The sequence below is a fragment of the Mustela erminea genome, chromosome 3, assembly GCF_009829155.1.
Source record: "Mustela erminea isolate mMusErm1 chromosome 3, mMusErm1.Pri, whole genome shotgun sequence".
NCBI classification, from domain to species: domain Eukaryota; kingdom Metazoa; phylum Chordata; class Mammalia; order Carnivora; family Mustelidae; genus Mustela; species Mustela erminea.
Genome location: NC_045616.1, coordinates 99,824,365 through 99,839,728, shown reverse-complemented (window position 1 = coordinate 99,839,728; position 15,364 = coordinate 99,824,365). Strand labels below are relative to the sequence as shown.

Here is a 15,364-nt window from a genome sequence, read left to right as displayed (position 1 = left end):
AAAAAATTTTTTTCATTAGTTCAGGTTTTATGATTTTTGCTGAATCACCCAAGTCAAGCCTATTCTAGGCCTCAGTCCTCTATTAGCTGTTAGGCAAGTCTGTCTACAGCAAGGACTCTGACCTCCATCCACCCACTTACCCATTATTACTTTTCTGGGAGATATCCATGAAGAGAATATCTACTCTTAACAGTATCCTGACTCTAAGCCACACCCCTGTATCTAGGCTCAACGTGTACACAGCTAATGCCTTCAGCTCCCCTAACTCTTCTACAATCTATTTCTCACTAGCTTATTATTCTTACCAACTTACCACATCCTTGCCTTTCATCTTGCCCTTAGCTCTACCTGGCTGATGGCTTATCCTTTACATATTGGCACACAGACAGAGACTTCAGAAAGACTACACAGGCAGGAATAATATTCAGTTAATAACAGCAGCTACCATTTATTGAACATTTACTGCATGCTAGGCATAGGGCTAGGTACTTTATAAAGTGTCTCTGATTTTTTTAAAGTATTTTATTTATTTATTTGAGAGGGAGAGAGAGAGAGAGCAAGAGAGAGAGAGAGAGCATGGGGTTGGGGGGAGCAGAGAGAGTGTGAGAAACAGACTTCTCTCTGAGCAAGAAGCGCAGTATAGGGCTCAATCCTGGGACTCCCGGATCATGACCTAAGCTGAAGGCAGACACTTAACTGACTAAGCCACCCACGTGCCCCTAAAATGTCTCTGATTCTTATGATAATCCTAATGATGTCAAACTAATTTTACAAACAAGGCATCTGATCCTCAAAAAGGTAAGGTCATTTGTCAAATATTATCCAGATGACAAGTATTACAGCTGAAATTTAAATTCAGATCTGTCTAGTTCCAAAGCCCATGTTTCTCCCATTCTATCATACTGCCAAAAATAAAATGTTGGATGTTCTCCCAGCCACCACTCTTATCCCCCACCCCCACAATCTATACATACAGCAGAGTGATCCTTTGCTCCAATACTAATTCATTCTTTGCTCAAATCCCTCCAATGGCTCTCCCCGACACCCTGCCCTTTGCTCAGAGTAAAAGCTAAAATTCTTACTATGGCCTAAGAACCCTATCCAATCTGTCCACGCATCCCCTCCCCAATCACCTCTCTAATCTCACTGTTTATCTTTCCCTCACTTACTTCACTCCAGCCACACAGGCTTGTCATTCCTCATACACACCAAGGCTGTTCACAACCAAAGGTTTTTGCACTTACTGTTCCCCCTACCTGTAACCACTCTCCTCTCCGCCTTGAAACTCCTCACTTACTTTAGGTCTCTGCTCAGATGTCACTTTCTCAATGGGACCTTCCCTGACCACCTATTCTAAATTGCTACCTCCTGACCTCAGTACTCCCTAACCTCCTCATCCTCTGCTTTCTTTTCTTCTCCAAAATACTTATCACCACTTAGTATACTGTATGTTTATTTATATTAATATTATTAATATAACATACATACCATATGCTATATTTATTTATTTATTGTCAATACCCCACTGCTAGAATATAAACTCCATGAGGGCAGGAGCTTTGTATAGTCTTTTCATAGTACCTGGTATAGAGCAATTATTTATTAATTACTGAATGAGTAAATGGAGAGCTTCAGTCTTCCTAAATATTTAAATAAAAATGGTCTCAAACACATTTTTCAGAAAGCAAATACAAAGGCAACCTGCCTTTGTCCTAGTCTAGATTAATTTAGCAAATCTTCTCCCCTCAAACAATGCATTTAAAGAACACTCACTCCCTCTAATTTTCCATCCTTGTGGATAGCCATGTCATTGAGCAACAAACTGAGCAGACTGAGCCAACTTACCCAGAGTGTAGTATAATAATCAAATAAAACTTACAGCTAAGTTAATCAGACACATATTTAATGATATGCATAATTGTTATTGTGCTGCATGGTAACTAGGCATAAATGGTAGACACTTCATGTAAATGACTCTAATTACTATTTCTTTTACAGCCAAATCAAGCATGTCTAGGATCAGATTTAGGTGAAAACAGGAAGGAAGGGAGAGTTGGACACCTAACTCTGGGAGGTAAGTCCTCTCTCTTATTCCACCCCCTTAGGCATTTGGGCTAACAGTCTCTCAGTCTGGTTTACATGTTTTCAAGAATAACTCTTTCCTTTCCATGGCAGGAGAGACTCCCTTTTACCAAAAACTAAGTTGAGGGCTTGGTCTCTGATTCCAGTCATAATATGTGAGAGGAATCAGAACAATCACTACTATCTCTGGCAAGGAAGACAGGGAGGAAAGCCGGTGGGAAAAAAAACAAACACAGCAAACTTATTGAGGACCTACAATATGGCAGGCACATGGCACACTAGGAGGTGCTTTACATAATTACTCTACTTCCCCACCCCACCTATAGCCCCAAACTCTGTTCCTAGGACACAGGAATAAGCAAAGAGTGGGACAGTTCCAGTGGGAACTCCCTGTTCCAAATTCTCTTATAGGGTCATAGAGAGTTATTTTAGGTTAGCAAGTTAACACTACTAGGAAGATTAAGTGGAAGCTGTTGTTTAGTGGCTGTTTCCCTTGCTTCCTATCTTATCTAACCTATAGGAGGAGAAAGGGCCCCCTACTTTGCCGTATTTATCCAAACCTGTCCAGCCTTCCCAGCCCAGGCTAAACTCATCCTCTCCGAGACATCACCCTTATTCACTGCAGCTCTCCTTTTTCCTATTGAACTTACTGTCAGAATCATTCATTTGAGTACATTATCATTGACTTTGTGTCATCTTGTTAATTAATTTCTTAGGTTAATGCTTATCTCCCCAGTGAGACTGCAAGCTCCTTAATGGCAGAAATTCTGTCTTAAACTTCTTTAGTAATCCACATAAGTTCTATCACCATTAAGAAAAGAAAAATGTTCTGTAAGTATCTGGATGAACTAACATTGAGGAGGAAGGCAATAGGTGATAGAAAGGGATCAAATTTCTCATTCTAGGTAGACAAGTTGTTGTTGAAATTTATAGTATTCTAGTTACACTCCTGAACGAATTTTTAAAACATATCTCCTCCCTATGAAAAAGAAAGTTTTGGGGCACCTGGGAGATTAGTCAGTTGGGTGTCCAATTCTTGATTTCAGCTCAGGTCATGATCTCATGAGTCATGGGATCAAGCCCCGAATTGGGCTCAGAACTCATTGCATAGTATGCTCTCCCTCCGGCCCTCCCACCAACCTCAGGTGAGCACCTGCTCTCTCAAATAAATTTAAGAATAAAAAAAATAAAATAAAAATTTTATTTTATTCAAATAAAAAAAATAAATAAATGTTTCTAAAAATATTTATGAAATATTTCTAAAAATATTTATTAAAATAAATAAATAATTTATAAAGTGTTACTGTCATTCAGGACACAGTAGACATCTTTGCATGGAGGTCTGAGACATCTGGATCAGAGCTATAAGACATACAGTGCTGAGAATATACAGGTTTCCAAGTCTATCAGAAAACATACATACATATATCTATATCTGAAAGAGTCCTAACAACCAGATTGTAAATCCCATTGAGCAGCATTATACAGGGTCACTGGTCCTTGTTCCAGGGGAATAAAGAGAATCTGAAAGGCTTTTTAATGAATGACAGTCTCCTTTGCCCACCTGATGGTCTCAGCGTCTCAATAAGTTCAATGAGAAATCCTGGCTCTGGTGATATAAGTCTGCATTTGGTTTCAGAATACTCAGAAACAAGTCTGAATCAATTTCAACAGCAAGTATGTGGGGCTGTGAGTTGCCCCATCACATTGTAGTAAGGAAAAACAGGCTAAAAGACAAGTATTACATAGCTGAAATATGTCTTTGGACAGTAATCAATACCAAAACCTGCTATTTAACCACAAACAATGAGAGTTCAGTCTCAGAGGTGTCAGTAGGAACCATTTTATACTACCCTTTACCTAATAACTCTGACCAGAAGAAGGTTATCTTTCCTAGCGCTCAAGGTACATTCAGCTTCTCAAATTCATTTATTTTTGGATCTCAATGCTGAGTAAGTTGTTGACTCATAACTAATACCAGTTGAGTAAGCATGGTGAGATAGGCAAGATAGTATCTTCCTTCTCTGGTCACCAAATGTCCATCCCCAGAATTCTTTCAGTCACTGGAACTCTCTGCTAAAAAAAAAAAAATCAGACCTGAAGAGCTATGTCAAATTAAAATTACATCTAGAACCCTAGTCCTTCAGTGTTCTTCTACTCAAAAGAGATAATGTCCAGATTTAGGTCTTCAACTTTCACTATATTTAAAAGATAACCATGCTATTAAAATGACACTTAAAATGATGACAAAATCTCTGACCCAGTAATTCTACTACAGGGAACAGTAACAGCAGCTAAAAGGCCTTAAGTATTTACTCTGTGCTAGGCACAATGCTATGCACTTTCCTTAAAATATCTCATTTAACCTCACAAAAATCAAATAAAGTCCTTACTATTAACTGGCTAGCTGCATAAAGGGAAGCTAGGAAACTAGCACAAAATCACACACTGGTAAGTGACAAAGATGAGATTTAACCTCAAACTGACTAGATTCCAAAGCCCATCTTTTTTACTATCACCTAAACTAGTATAACATTATATCCTTGGGAAATAACCACAAAATATAACAACTTTAGGCACAAAAGGCTCAGTGACATATAAGTATAATGTGGCTGAAACATGCTAAATACACAACAGCTAAGTAAGTGGAGGCAATTCAGATTAAAGAATATTATGTAAGCATTAAAAATAATTTTACACATAACTTTAGTGACATGGGAGAAATGTTATGCTATTAGTAGAAAAAACAAAATACAAAATTTTATAGATAGTAAGATCTCAATTATGTAAAAAATATATCTGTCCATGGAAAGATCTAAATTTACTGCTAAATTTAAAAAAAAGCAAGTTGTAGAATAATATATATACTGAGTGTGTGTGTGTGTATACTGAATATGGTCCCATTTATGTAAGTAGTATCTGACTCACTTTAAGTGTTCAATAAATAAAAGCAATTATTACAATGAACATGATTACTTTATAATAAAAAAAATCAACAAATTTATTTAAATTATAAGCTTAGGTACTACCTTACATAATAAATAAAAATAATATTACTTCAGAAAAATTAAATACCATGTGACTTTTTTCCTGGAAATCTTTTTTTTTTTTTTTTAAAGATTTTATTTATTTATCTGACAGAGATCACAAGTAGGCAGAGAGGTAGGCAGAGAGAAGGGGGGAAGCAGGCTCCCTGCTGAGCAGAGCCCAACACGAGTCTTGATCCCAGAACCCTGAGATCATGACCTGAGCCGAAGGCAGAGGCTTTAACCTCTTAAGACATCTTAAATGAGCCATCCAGGCGCACCTTTTCCCAGAAATCTTAACCTATAAAATACCTCACAATTATACAATTTCAGATTAAATACTTCTAAGTTATGGGAATCAAATAGGACTGAGACATGCAACACTTGCAATCATCTAAGGTATGGTTATATTCAACACGCTGGACCACAGAGAGCTGAGCTGATACTATTATATTTAGAAATACACAGAAAGGCAAGATTAGGGGTGGTAATTCACAGGATGTGATGAACAAGCAGATTCTCTTGGTTCGTAACTCACACTGCACCCAAATCAATATTTTTCACGTTCTCTTCAAAAAGTAACCAATAGTCCAGGGTGACGCAGCAGAGAATACAAGACATGAACTGAAATTAGGGATATTTCTTAACTACAGTTTTAACACAGAACTTTCACATAAAAAACCCCATAAGGGACTTATCTTGAATAAAAAATGGTTAATTCTTCTAACCCTATATGTCAACTATACTTCAATTTTGAAAAAAATGGGCAACTCTAGAACTTATTTCCTCAAGTTCCATAAGGAGTCTCAATATCTGAATATGTAAGATGAAACACAAGGTCCATAGCATTGCACTGATTTTTGGACTACATATACCAAAGAATAAGTTGAAACATTAAAAAATGAAAGATTTTCCCCTTCCCTTTCTCCTGAGTATGTGTAACAAAACAGCATACCTGCCAAAGTAATAAAGAACATGAAAAGCATAGAGAATTAAGTAGATAAGAGAAAGAAAAACGAACCCAACAACTTTAACTTTGAGGAAGAGTGATCCGTTTTTCCTGTACTGTACTGTACAGGATTACAAAACTACCATGCAAAGAAAAGAGTTTGATAAATCCTGATAAGTTTTACCTGTGTCTTGCCCTATCAGCCCATTGCAGTACATGGCATGTCGTTCAATCTTTGTGGGTGGGAAGCCTTGGTCACATAGCGGGCAGGAGACCTGGGTACTGGATGAGACTGTAGAAATAGGTATTTCCTTCTCAGCATTTCCCCTGTTACCAACCTGAAGAAAATAATAAATGGCAACTGTAACAACTTTACTTTATAAAATACCTTTTCCCTCAAAGAACTGCAAGAGATTCCATCCCATATTTCATTTACTTTCAAAGAGACAATACTGAGGCACCTGGGTGGCTCAGTAGATTAAGCCTCCGACTCTTGATTTTGCCTCAGGTCCTGATCTCAGGGTGGTGACACTGAGCCCCACATCAGGCTCCATGCTGGGCACAGAGAAGATCCTCTCTCTCTCTGCCCTGCTCTGCCCAGCCTGATCCACCCCCACTGCATGCTCTCTCTCTCTCTCTCTCTCCCGCTCTTGAAAAAAAAAAAATATATCAGTTTGCCAAATTCAGATCTGAAGATTAGGAGATACACTAATATACTTAATAGTTATTAAGAACCTGTATACTATATGCTAAACATTCTGCATGTAATACTCATTTAATCCTCATAGTAATCTTACAAACTATTAACATAACCTTTCCTACACATGAAGAAAGTATTGCCCAAAACAGTAAAGCAACTTGCCCAAAGTTACATAACAAATAGGAAGCAGAGCTGAAATTCAAATCAAGGACTATTTAGCTCCAAAACCTGAAGGCATTCCTCTTTATCAAGATCTTTATCAGCAGGGCGCCTGGGTGGCTCAATGGGTTAGGCCTCTGCCCTCAGCTCAGGTCATGATCTCAGGGTCCTGGGATCAAGACCCTCATCAGGCGCTCTGCTCAGCAGGGAGCTCTCTTTCCCCCCTCTCTCTCTGCCCACCTCTCTGCCTACTTGTGATCTCTCTCTCTATCAAATAAATAAATAAAATCTTAAAAAAAAAAAAAAGATCAGTATGTTGTGTCTGCTGTGTTCCAAACAATCTATGTATCAATAGCATCTCAAAGAAACTTTTTCAATCTCATAAAAGAACTGTGAGCATTCCAAGTGACTTCAGACATAAGGAATTAGGAAACAAAAGAGTTCTTTTTTTTTTTTCTGCTCATTCTTTTTTTTTATATTAACATTTTTTTAAATTTTTAATAAACATATAATGTATTTTTATCCCCAGGGGGTACAGGTCTGTGAACTGCCAGGTTTACCCACTTCACAGCACTCACCATAGCACATACCCTCCCCAATGTCCATAACCTCACCCCCCTCTCCCGACCCCCCTCCCCCCAGCAACCCTCAGATTGTTTTGTGAGATTAAGAGTCACTTATGGTTTGTCTCCCTCCCAATCCCATCTAGGAAACAAAAGAGTTCTAAGCAAAAGTAGCACAACTAAAATTTAAGACCTAGACCTCAGCTTAGACCAATAAGACATACCACCTCTTCTGTTTTATCTGTGACTTTTAGATTAAAAGAGGAAACAGAACAGAACTAAGACCCAACTATTTAAGCAGACTCAAAAGTCCTTAAGACAATTCTGCAGAAGCCATTCTTACACCTTCTCTCTCTTATTCCTCTCAGTGTTTTATAATCACCATTTTTCCTACAGTTCCCAGTGTCTGAGAGGCAGTTTTATTTTACCTTTACAGGTCAGAGCCAAGAACTCTGCAGTGATTAATTCAACAGTATGTGTGAGCACTGCAGCACTACTGCCTAACACTTGCTTCAAAGGACAGCATGTCCTAACCAATCAATGTGAAACTGTCCCACACAGCCACTGCTTCCATTTAAGAGCAAAGAACACCTGGACTATTATTATGCCTTACTACGGGGAAAAAAATAAACCCTCTTCTGGTACAAGATCAAAACAAGACCAAAACTGCAATGGGTAGATAATTTGAACTCTGAGGCAACAGGAGGGCTTTGTTTTTGTTTTTTGTTTTTGTTGTTGTTTAGGCCATCCCTAAAATCTACTGCTTGTGAATGTAATCCAACAGAGGGAAACAGACCATCTAAATACCAAGTCAAACAGTTTCTACAACTACCAGAAAATGTCGTTTTTCAACCCACCTTCCTTTTACTTAAAAAAACATATTCTGAAAGGGGAAAAGAAGAAAGATGAAATAAGAACTAATAGTGCTTGAGTTCGTTATCCATACCAGGATTGGCTAGGCATTTTCCATACCCAACACTCACAACAATCCAACTGGCAGAGGGATCACTAGATCTAGTATTACAGAAGAGGAAATTGATGTTTATATAAAAGGTAAAGTAACCTGCTGATCACAAAGTTAGTAAATATACAATCTAGACTTGAACCCAAGATTCTGCAGTATCAAAACTTCACTACTTCTATTTTAGCAAATTGTGGCAAAAGCAAAAAAAGCATCCTCTCTACTTTGTTGCTGACCCTGCCGGATATTGGGAGACTATCTGATTCTATTATCCTTCTCTAGAAGGTGGAGAGAGCCAAGTGTGTCTGGAAGTTCTAGGTGTTATTTATTCCAAGCTTAGTCACTCAGCTTCTCACAAACCCCGCTTCTTCTGTTCATAAATCTTACAAGGCAAAGCTGTCTTGGGCATGCAAAGCCATTTGAACAGAGGGGAGAAAAATCAATATACCCTAAAATTTGCAAGTAGTCTTGAGTTACTGAAAGTTAATGGCAACTGAGCAGTTACTTGGCATTCTAAAGTTCGCTAAGCACAGAAATGTTGTATGACATGAATGTCACTGGTGCTCACACCTAACACTCTACTCCTTTGTATTCATTACCAGCTCTAAAAAATGCATGGAATGTACCTTCAACTATTAATGTATTCAAGAGGGAGTAGTCTATTATTGTCTTAGTGTGAATACAAGACCAGTTCCAATCACATTCATAGACAACTGAGAGGTTCTCAACATTTTTACATAAAGTAAGATTTTTTTCAGCATCATTTAAAAGTTCTATTTAAATATTAACTACAATGGACTTCAAGAGGAAAAAATATAAGCGAAGCAGCTTTTATTAGGACTGTGCAGTCAGGGATTCCGTCTCTGAAGAACTGCTTCTACTTCTTTTAAAATATTATACAGCCATTTCTCAAAAGAGATAATTGGACACAGAATCTTATCTCTTAGAGGTTGGTCCTTACCTTCTGGCCTCAAAAGAAACCTCACCTCAATAAATGAACTGGGTGAAAATAAAAGTTATATCCTACAAATCACCAGTCCTGACCCTTCCCCACCCAGTTTATGTGCAGCTTAGAAAGCTCTTTAGATCTTTCCCCTCTTTCCATAAGACTCAACACAGTTTACTTAAAAACCACTGGCTAAACCAACTGTTTGATTCTGAATAACTTCTATCAACTTCTCTAAAAAAAAGAATATCTCCAACCAAGGGATTATCTCAGGCAAGATATTCAGAAAATATTATTTTCAAAAAGAACCTGACCACTGCAGGAAATCAAATCAAGAAGGATTACAGTTCTGCCATGCTATTCCAAATAACTCAAATACTGTTGAGCAATTCTCTGTCATTAGTAAGCTAATATCACTGAATAGCCACAATATATTACAAAGCAGTAAAATAATAACTGGTTCCACATGCATACTACTTCTTGTGCCAAATCTTTGCTATGCATTTCATATTCTCTAATCTTTAAAGCAACCCAGTAAAATAGATTACTTTTTGTCTCCACTTTACATATGAAGAACTGAAATTCAGAAAAGCATTCCTCTTCTATGCTTCCCTAATGCCCTCTGTCATTATATTTGTCAGAAACATTGTAATTATCTATGTGTCTGTCTCCTCCTTTACCAGGACCCTCTGAGGGCAGGCACTGTTTTGCTGTTGTTGAACTTTATACCTCAAGAGTCTAAAATGAACAACCGGCATACAGTACATAAACTATATATCTTTCAAATATATGAAATGAATAAAACAATTAATTTATTTGCCCAAGGTCACAAAATTAAGTGATAGGGTTGGGATTCTTCTAATTCCAATGCTCAAGCTCCTTGTACTACACCAAACCACCTTCCGATGAACAAGAAATTTTAGGACAAATGACCCTATATACAGACTCCAAGAGCAAGAGTCCACACCCACTATACTATCTTTGTGCTCATAAAATATTCAGATTCTACCTTTCTAATAAGTGACGTGTAACTAAGTGGTGATTACTCAATGACTTAAAAACTACAGTATCTCTAACATCTTTTAATGGATACAGAATTCTAAGACTATTTACAGACATCCACAGATACCAGCAAACAGCAACAATGAAAGGAGGACATTCAATGTGAGAAAGGTCATATAATTCCATCCCTTTGATGTGTAGTGGTGTAGACATATACACTATAAATTCTAAATAGGGTTCATGCTCTTTGTCCCAAACAAAGAACAGTCTCCTTTGCAGTCATGGATGGATAAGAAATCAGCCTTCATTAACAAAAGGATTGTAGGGTTCTTCTGTAGTTAGTTCTGTTCCCTATCACCATTTAGAAGTTTCTGCTCCCTCCCTGGAAGCCATTTTAACATTATCCAGCAGGATATGTCCTCAGTCACTCTGTTGCAGGAAGTGTCACCATCCTCCCTACCACCATTGGCATCAGAGAATCTTGGTCTATCAGTTGTGTCAGATCAAGTTCCAAGGAACCAAGCAGTGTGCATGATTCATGAAAGCAGAATTTCTACCCAGTTACCTGCAATGCAGAGACTAGGCAAGGGATCTACCTTCTATTGTAAAACTGTTTTCAAAAAACCTAGAGTATAAAAAGGAATAAGAGAATGAAACCTCGGGACGCCTGGGTGGCTCAGTTGGTTAAGCAGCTGCCTTCGGCTCAGGTCATGATCCCAGTGTCCTGGGATCGAGTCCCACATCAGGCTCCTTGCTCAGCGGGGAGCCTGCTTCTCCCTCTGCCTCTGCCTGCCATTCTGTCTGCCTGTGCTTGCTCTCTCCCCCTCTCTCTCTCTGATAAATAAATAAAATCTTAAAAAAAAAAGAGAATGAAACCTCTATTTTTAAATGCTCAGGGTAAGATAACATACACAAATGTAACCAAAATATTTATTTCCACAGAAAAATTTAATTCTCAGGCTGCTTTTCAGAACAAGAAATTTGAAAAATTCTGAATTCTTTTTTAAAATTCTTGGTAAACTATTGTGTAAGTCTCAACATGATAAATATATACTGAGAATCTCAATCAGAGGTATGAACTTTAACAACCACCTTTATGGATGATGGCAGATATGTGAAACTGGAAAGGTAAAAAAGCCAATAAAAATCCACTTATTTTTTCCTGCTGCTATCCTGATTGCATTTCTGATACCATGCAGAAATTAGAGCTGAAAGTTATGTATAATATAAATATAGTGACTTTTTCCAAGATTGTTCATTTCTGTTACTTATCAGTAATGTAAAAGAAAATATCCCAGACTCTGGAGATAGATCCAGGTTCAAATTATTAGCATTTTGAGTATGAATGAATGACAAACATTCTAAGCCTCTGTTTCCCCCATGTGTAACAGAAATAATAAAGCACATTAAGAAATCAAGAAATGATAACTACTCCTATTTTTAGAAACAGTTGCTCAACCGAACTTAACTGTAGTGCTGAGCTGAACTTAACTGTAATAATCTCTGACATAATCACCTCCAAAACTACAATCTTTTGTCACCTAAATCTTTTCAGCCGAGGTCAGTGTTGTATCAGAGAGAGGAGTATCAGTAGAAAGAAAATACTAAGAAAAATTGTGCAGAATATTCACCTCCTTATCTGCCATTATTATTCTTACTTCATCCAGGATCTCTCTGCTACCTGGAGAGACTTCTTTTTCCAAGTCAAACGTTTCAGGAGAACTTAGCTGTGTCTCTGTAATTTATAAAATTAAAAAGTCATTTTCATTTTGTATTTTCATAGTTAAAAAAACAAATACCTGTTCCCCCTAAGTTTATAGTGATTAATACTGACTGCAGTGGTAATACAGATCAGTCTGATTCTTCTTAAAGCTTTACTAAGGCATAATGTATATATAGAACAATTCATCAATTTTCAGTATGGGCAAATGTATATAATCTATACATGGTAACTTTTTTTTTTTTAGCGATACCCATGTACAGTATCATACCACATAATAATCGCAATCAAGATATAAAATATTTCTGGGGTGTCTGGGTGGCTCAGTTAGATATCTGACTCTTGATTTCAACTGAGGTCATAATCTCGGAGTCCTGAGATGGAGCCCTGCGTCAAGCTGGGTTCTGGGTGTGGAATCTGCATAAGATTCTCTCCATCTCCCTCTGTCCCTCCTCTCAATCCCTCCAACCCCCCCACTTAAAAAATACATAAAACATTTCTAAGCACCCTCCCCAAATTCTTATGTATCCCTTTGTAGTGAACTCCCCACTGCTTGGCTCCTTGCAATGACCAATCTACTTTACATTCCTATAGTTTTCCCTTTTCTACAACATTACATAAATGAAATCATACAGTGTGCCATCTTTTGTGTCTGACTTCTTTCCTTTAGTATAATGTGTTTGAAAAGCAACCATGCTGTTAACATATCAATAGTTCACTCTTTTTTAATGCTGAGTAGTAGTATTCCACTGTATGCAAGTATCACAATTTGTCCATTCACTAGTTAATCCATCTGACTTCTTTTCAGCATAATTCGGGTTTTAAAGCATACTTATTTTGACAGAAAACAAAAACATGCCAATGTTAGTTCTAAAGTTAAAGGGATGATTAGAGAAGACAGAAAATTGGGAGAAGAAATAGAAAATACAACCTAAACAAAGATATGCCTTTCTTTAATACATTCTTTAGGCGGCATCTATTCATTCAACATTAACTCAACAAATATTTATGAACAAATTCCAGGCACTATATAGACTGCAAGTAATAAGGAGATGTAAGATGGTGTCCTTCATAGTCTAGTTCAGGAGTCAGCAAATTATACAGCTCATGACCCAAAGCCAGCCACCTTCCTGTTTTGGTAAATAAAAGTATTATTGGAACACAGCCACACCCATTTTCCCCTGTATTCTATGGCTGCTTTTGTGCTAAAATGGCAGCTGAGTAGTTTCAGTGGCACAGCTGGGTCATTTAGCCCACAAAACCTAATATATCTATCTAGTCTTTTACAGAAAAAGTCTGTCAACTTCTGGTCTAGCCACCCATCATGTAATATAACAAAAGAACAAGGGCACCTTGGTGGCACAGTCGGTTAAGACACCAACTCCTGGTTTCAGCTCAGGTTGTGATCTCAGAGTCATGGGATCAAGTCTCACATGCGGAGTCTGCTTAGCATTTTCCCTCCCTCTCCCTCTGCTCCAGTGTTCCACTCATGCTCACTCTCTAAAATAAATAAAATAAATCTTAAAAAAAAAAAAAAAAAAGAACAGTAATTCTATGTCAAAGAAGGACAACTTCTTTGGAAAAGAAAGTTATCTCAGCCTTGGCAGAAAAAGGCTTACAGTACGTAAACTTCAAAGTTGTCTTTGTCAGGAACACCTCTACTTGCTACAGGAGATGCTGTCTAATTCAAGAATCATTTAATAAAACTAATTTTAAAAAAAAAAACTTTTTTGTCAAGTTTCCCTGAGATATTACCAAAAAAGACATTTAGTCTCTTAGAAAATAAGAGCTACTCATTGTCTGTACTACTGTAATAATAAAAAGTCTTTAATTAAACTTTCTGTGAATAGCTGAAATAGTCAACTATAAAGAAAAGAGAACATTAGCTCCTTAGAAATAAATAATACTAAGAGCATACACAAGGTGGGCATAAGGCTGTAATTCTGTTTCTTCAACAAAGTGAGTAAAAAAAGATGTTATAATTTTGAGTATCAGATCCCTGGAACTTTCAGAAACCTAAGACAAAACAAAATAGAGAAAATGGACTACTATACTCAATCTGCAATTCATCTATTTAGAACACACTGAAAACTCAAGTTTTCTGGAAAATTTAGATGGCATAGCTTCTAAATTTTATATTTACAAAGAGATTCAGGAGTCTGGCTTCATGGAGAAGTAGTTACACTTTCTCAGCAAAAGGAACAGTAATGTTATGGAAACCTTTTGCAATCTCATTTAGGAGTGGTTTTTGTCAGCAAACAGTTGGACTAATTTAATTCGCAAGCTAATGACAGCAATTCATGATCATAAAAGATATCTAACCTCAGTCCTGAAGGGCCTGCTTTTCCCCCTCTCACCAACTAGGGCTTTCAAAATTATTGTATTCACAGGTTCCTCCTGCAAAATCCCTGGGCAACGTCACATGCCATCATCTTAAACAAAATGAGTGACTTCCTAACAGGATGGCATAAGTCAGCAATCCAAGATGGGCAGGTGGTCAGAAGTAGGGGACGGTCAGCTGTGAGAGTTGTAAAAGATAGCACAGCATTCTTGAGTGCTCCTGCCAAAATCAAAGCACCTGGTAGTGAGGTCTCTTAATAGATATCATCAAGCAGTTAATTCAAATATATTTTATATGAATAAAGAAACCCACTTTCAATAGAAAGCAACATAATTAAACTTAAAAATAAGTAAAGAAAGGCCTTTTATGATATGCTGCCAAATGTTTATAAATGTTCATAGGTCTTTCCTAAAATAATGTGTAAACTAAGTTTAAGTCTCCATAGGAAAAAAAAAAAAACTGAAAGAAACCAAAATAAGAAAACTATGAGTCTCTCTGACACTGACAGGTAGGTTATATGAGACCCAAGAGAAACTAGGTATGACTTATAGTAACATGTGTACAATATGTACTGCCCAAAGAGTTCAAATATTGATAGGAAGTCCCTTAATCTCATACGAATGAGGTTACTGATTCAATTGGCCTCACTTTTAAGAAGAGCAAAAAAAGGAAATATAAGCTAAAACAAAATCCTTAAAAAGTAATGGTTCATATCACAACATAATTCTTCATATTATACAATGATTCAGCTCCAGAGTTCCCTTAGATAATGGGTATCTTAGTTTATTTAAAATTATTTTGTGTGGTGGTGCCTGGGTATGGCTTTGTCAGTTAAGTGTCTCCCTCTGGCTCAGGTCATGATCTCAAGGTCCTGGGATCCAGCCCTGCATCAGGTTGCCCAACCAGGAGTCCACT

General features: G+C 37.3%; 1 protein-coding gene across 8 annotated transcripts in view; it reads right to left on the bottom strand.

Moving 5' to 3' along the window:
• UIMC1 (ubiquitin interaction motif containing 1) overlaps nucleotides 1-15,364 on the bottom strand; it is a 134,844-nt gene that overhangs the window by 33,102 nt on the left and 86,378 nt on the right. For 6 of the 8 annotated variants that reach the window (XM_032336929.1, XM_032336933.1, XM_032336935.1 and 3 more), the window contains 2 exons: nucleotides 12,020-12,123; nucleotides 6,242-6,395 (listed from right to left, as the gene is read on the bottom strand). In XM_032336929.1, the coding sequence (XP_032192820.1) occupies nucleotides 6,242-6,395; nucleotides 12,020-12,123 (258 nt within the window). Of the gene's footprint in view, nucleotides 1-3,942; nucleotides 4,159-6,241; nucleotides 6,396-12,019; nucleotides 12,124-15,364 lie in introns of all 8 variants that reach the window. The other 2 variants (XR_004284099.1, XR_004284100.1) reach the window with 2 other exon arrangements.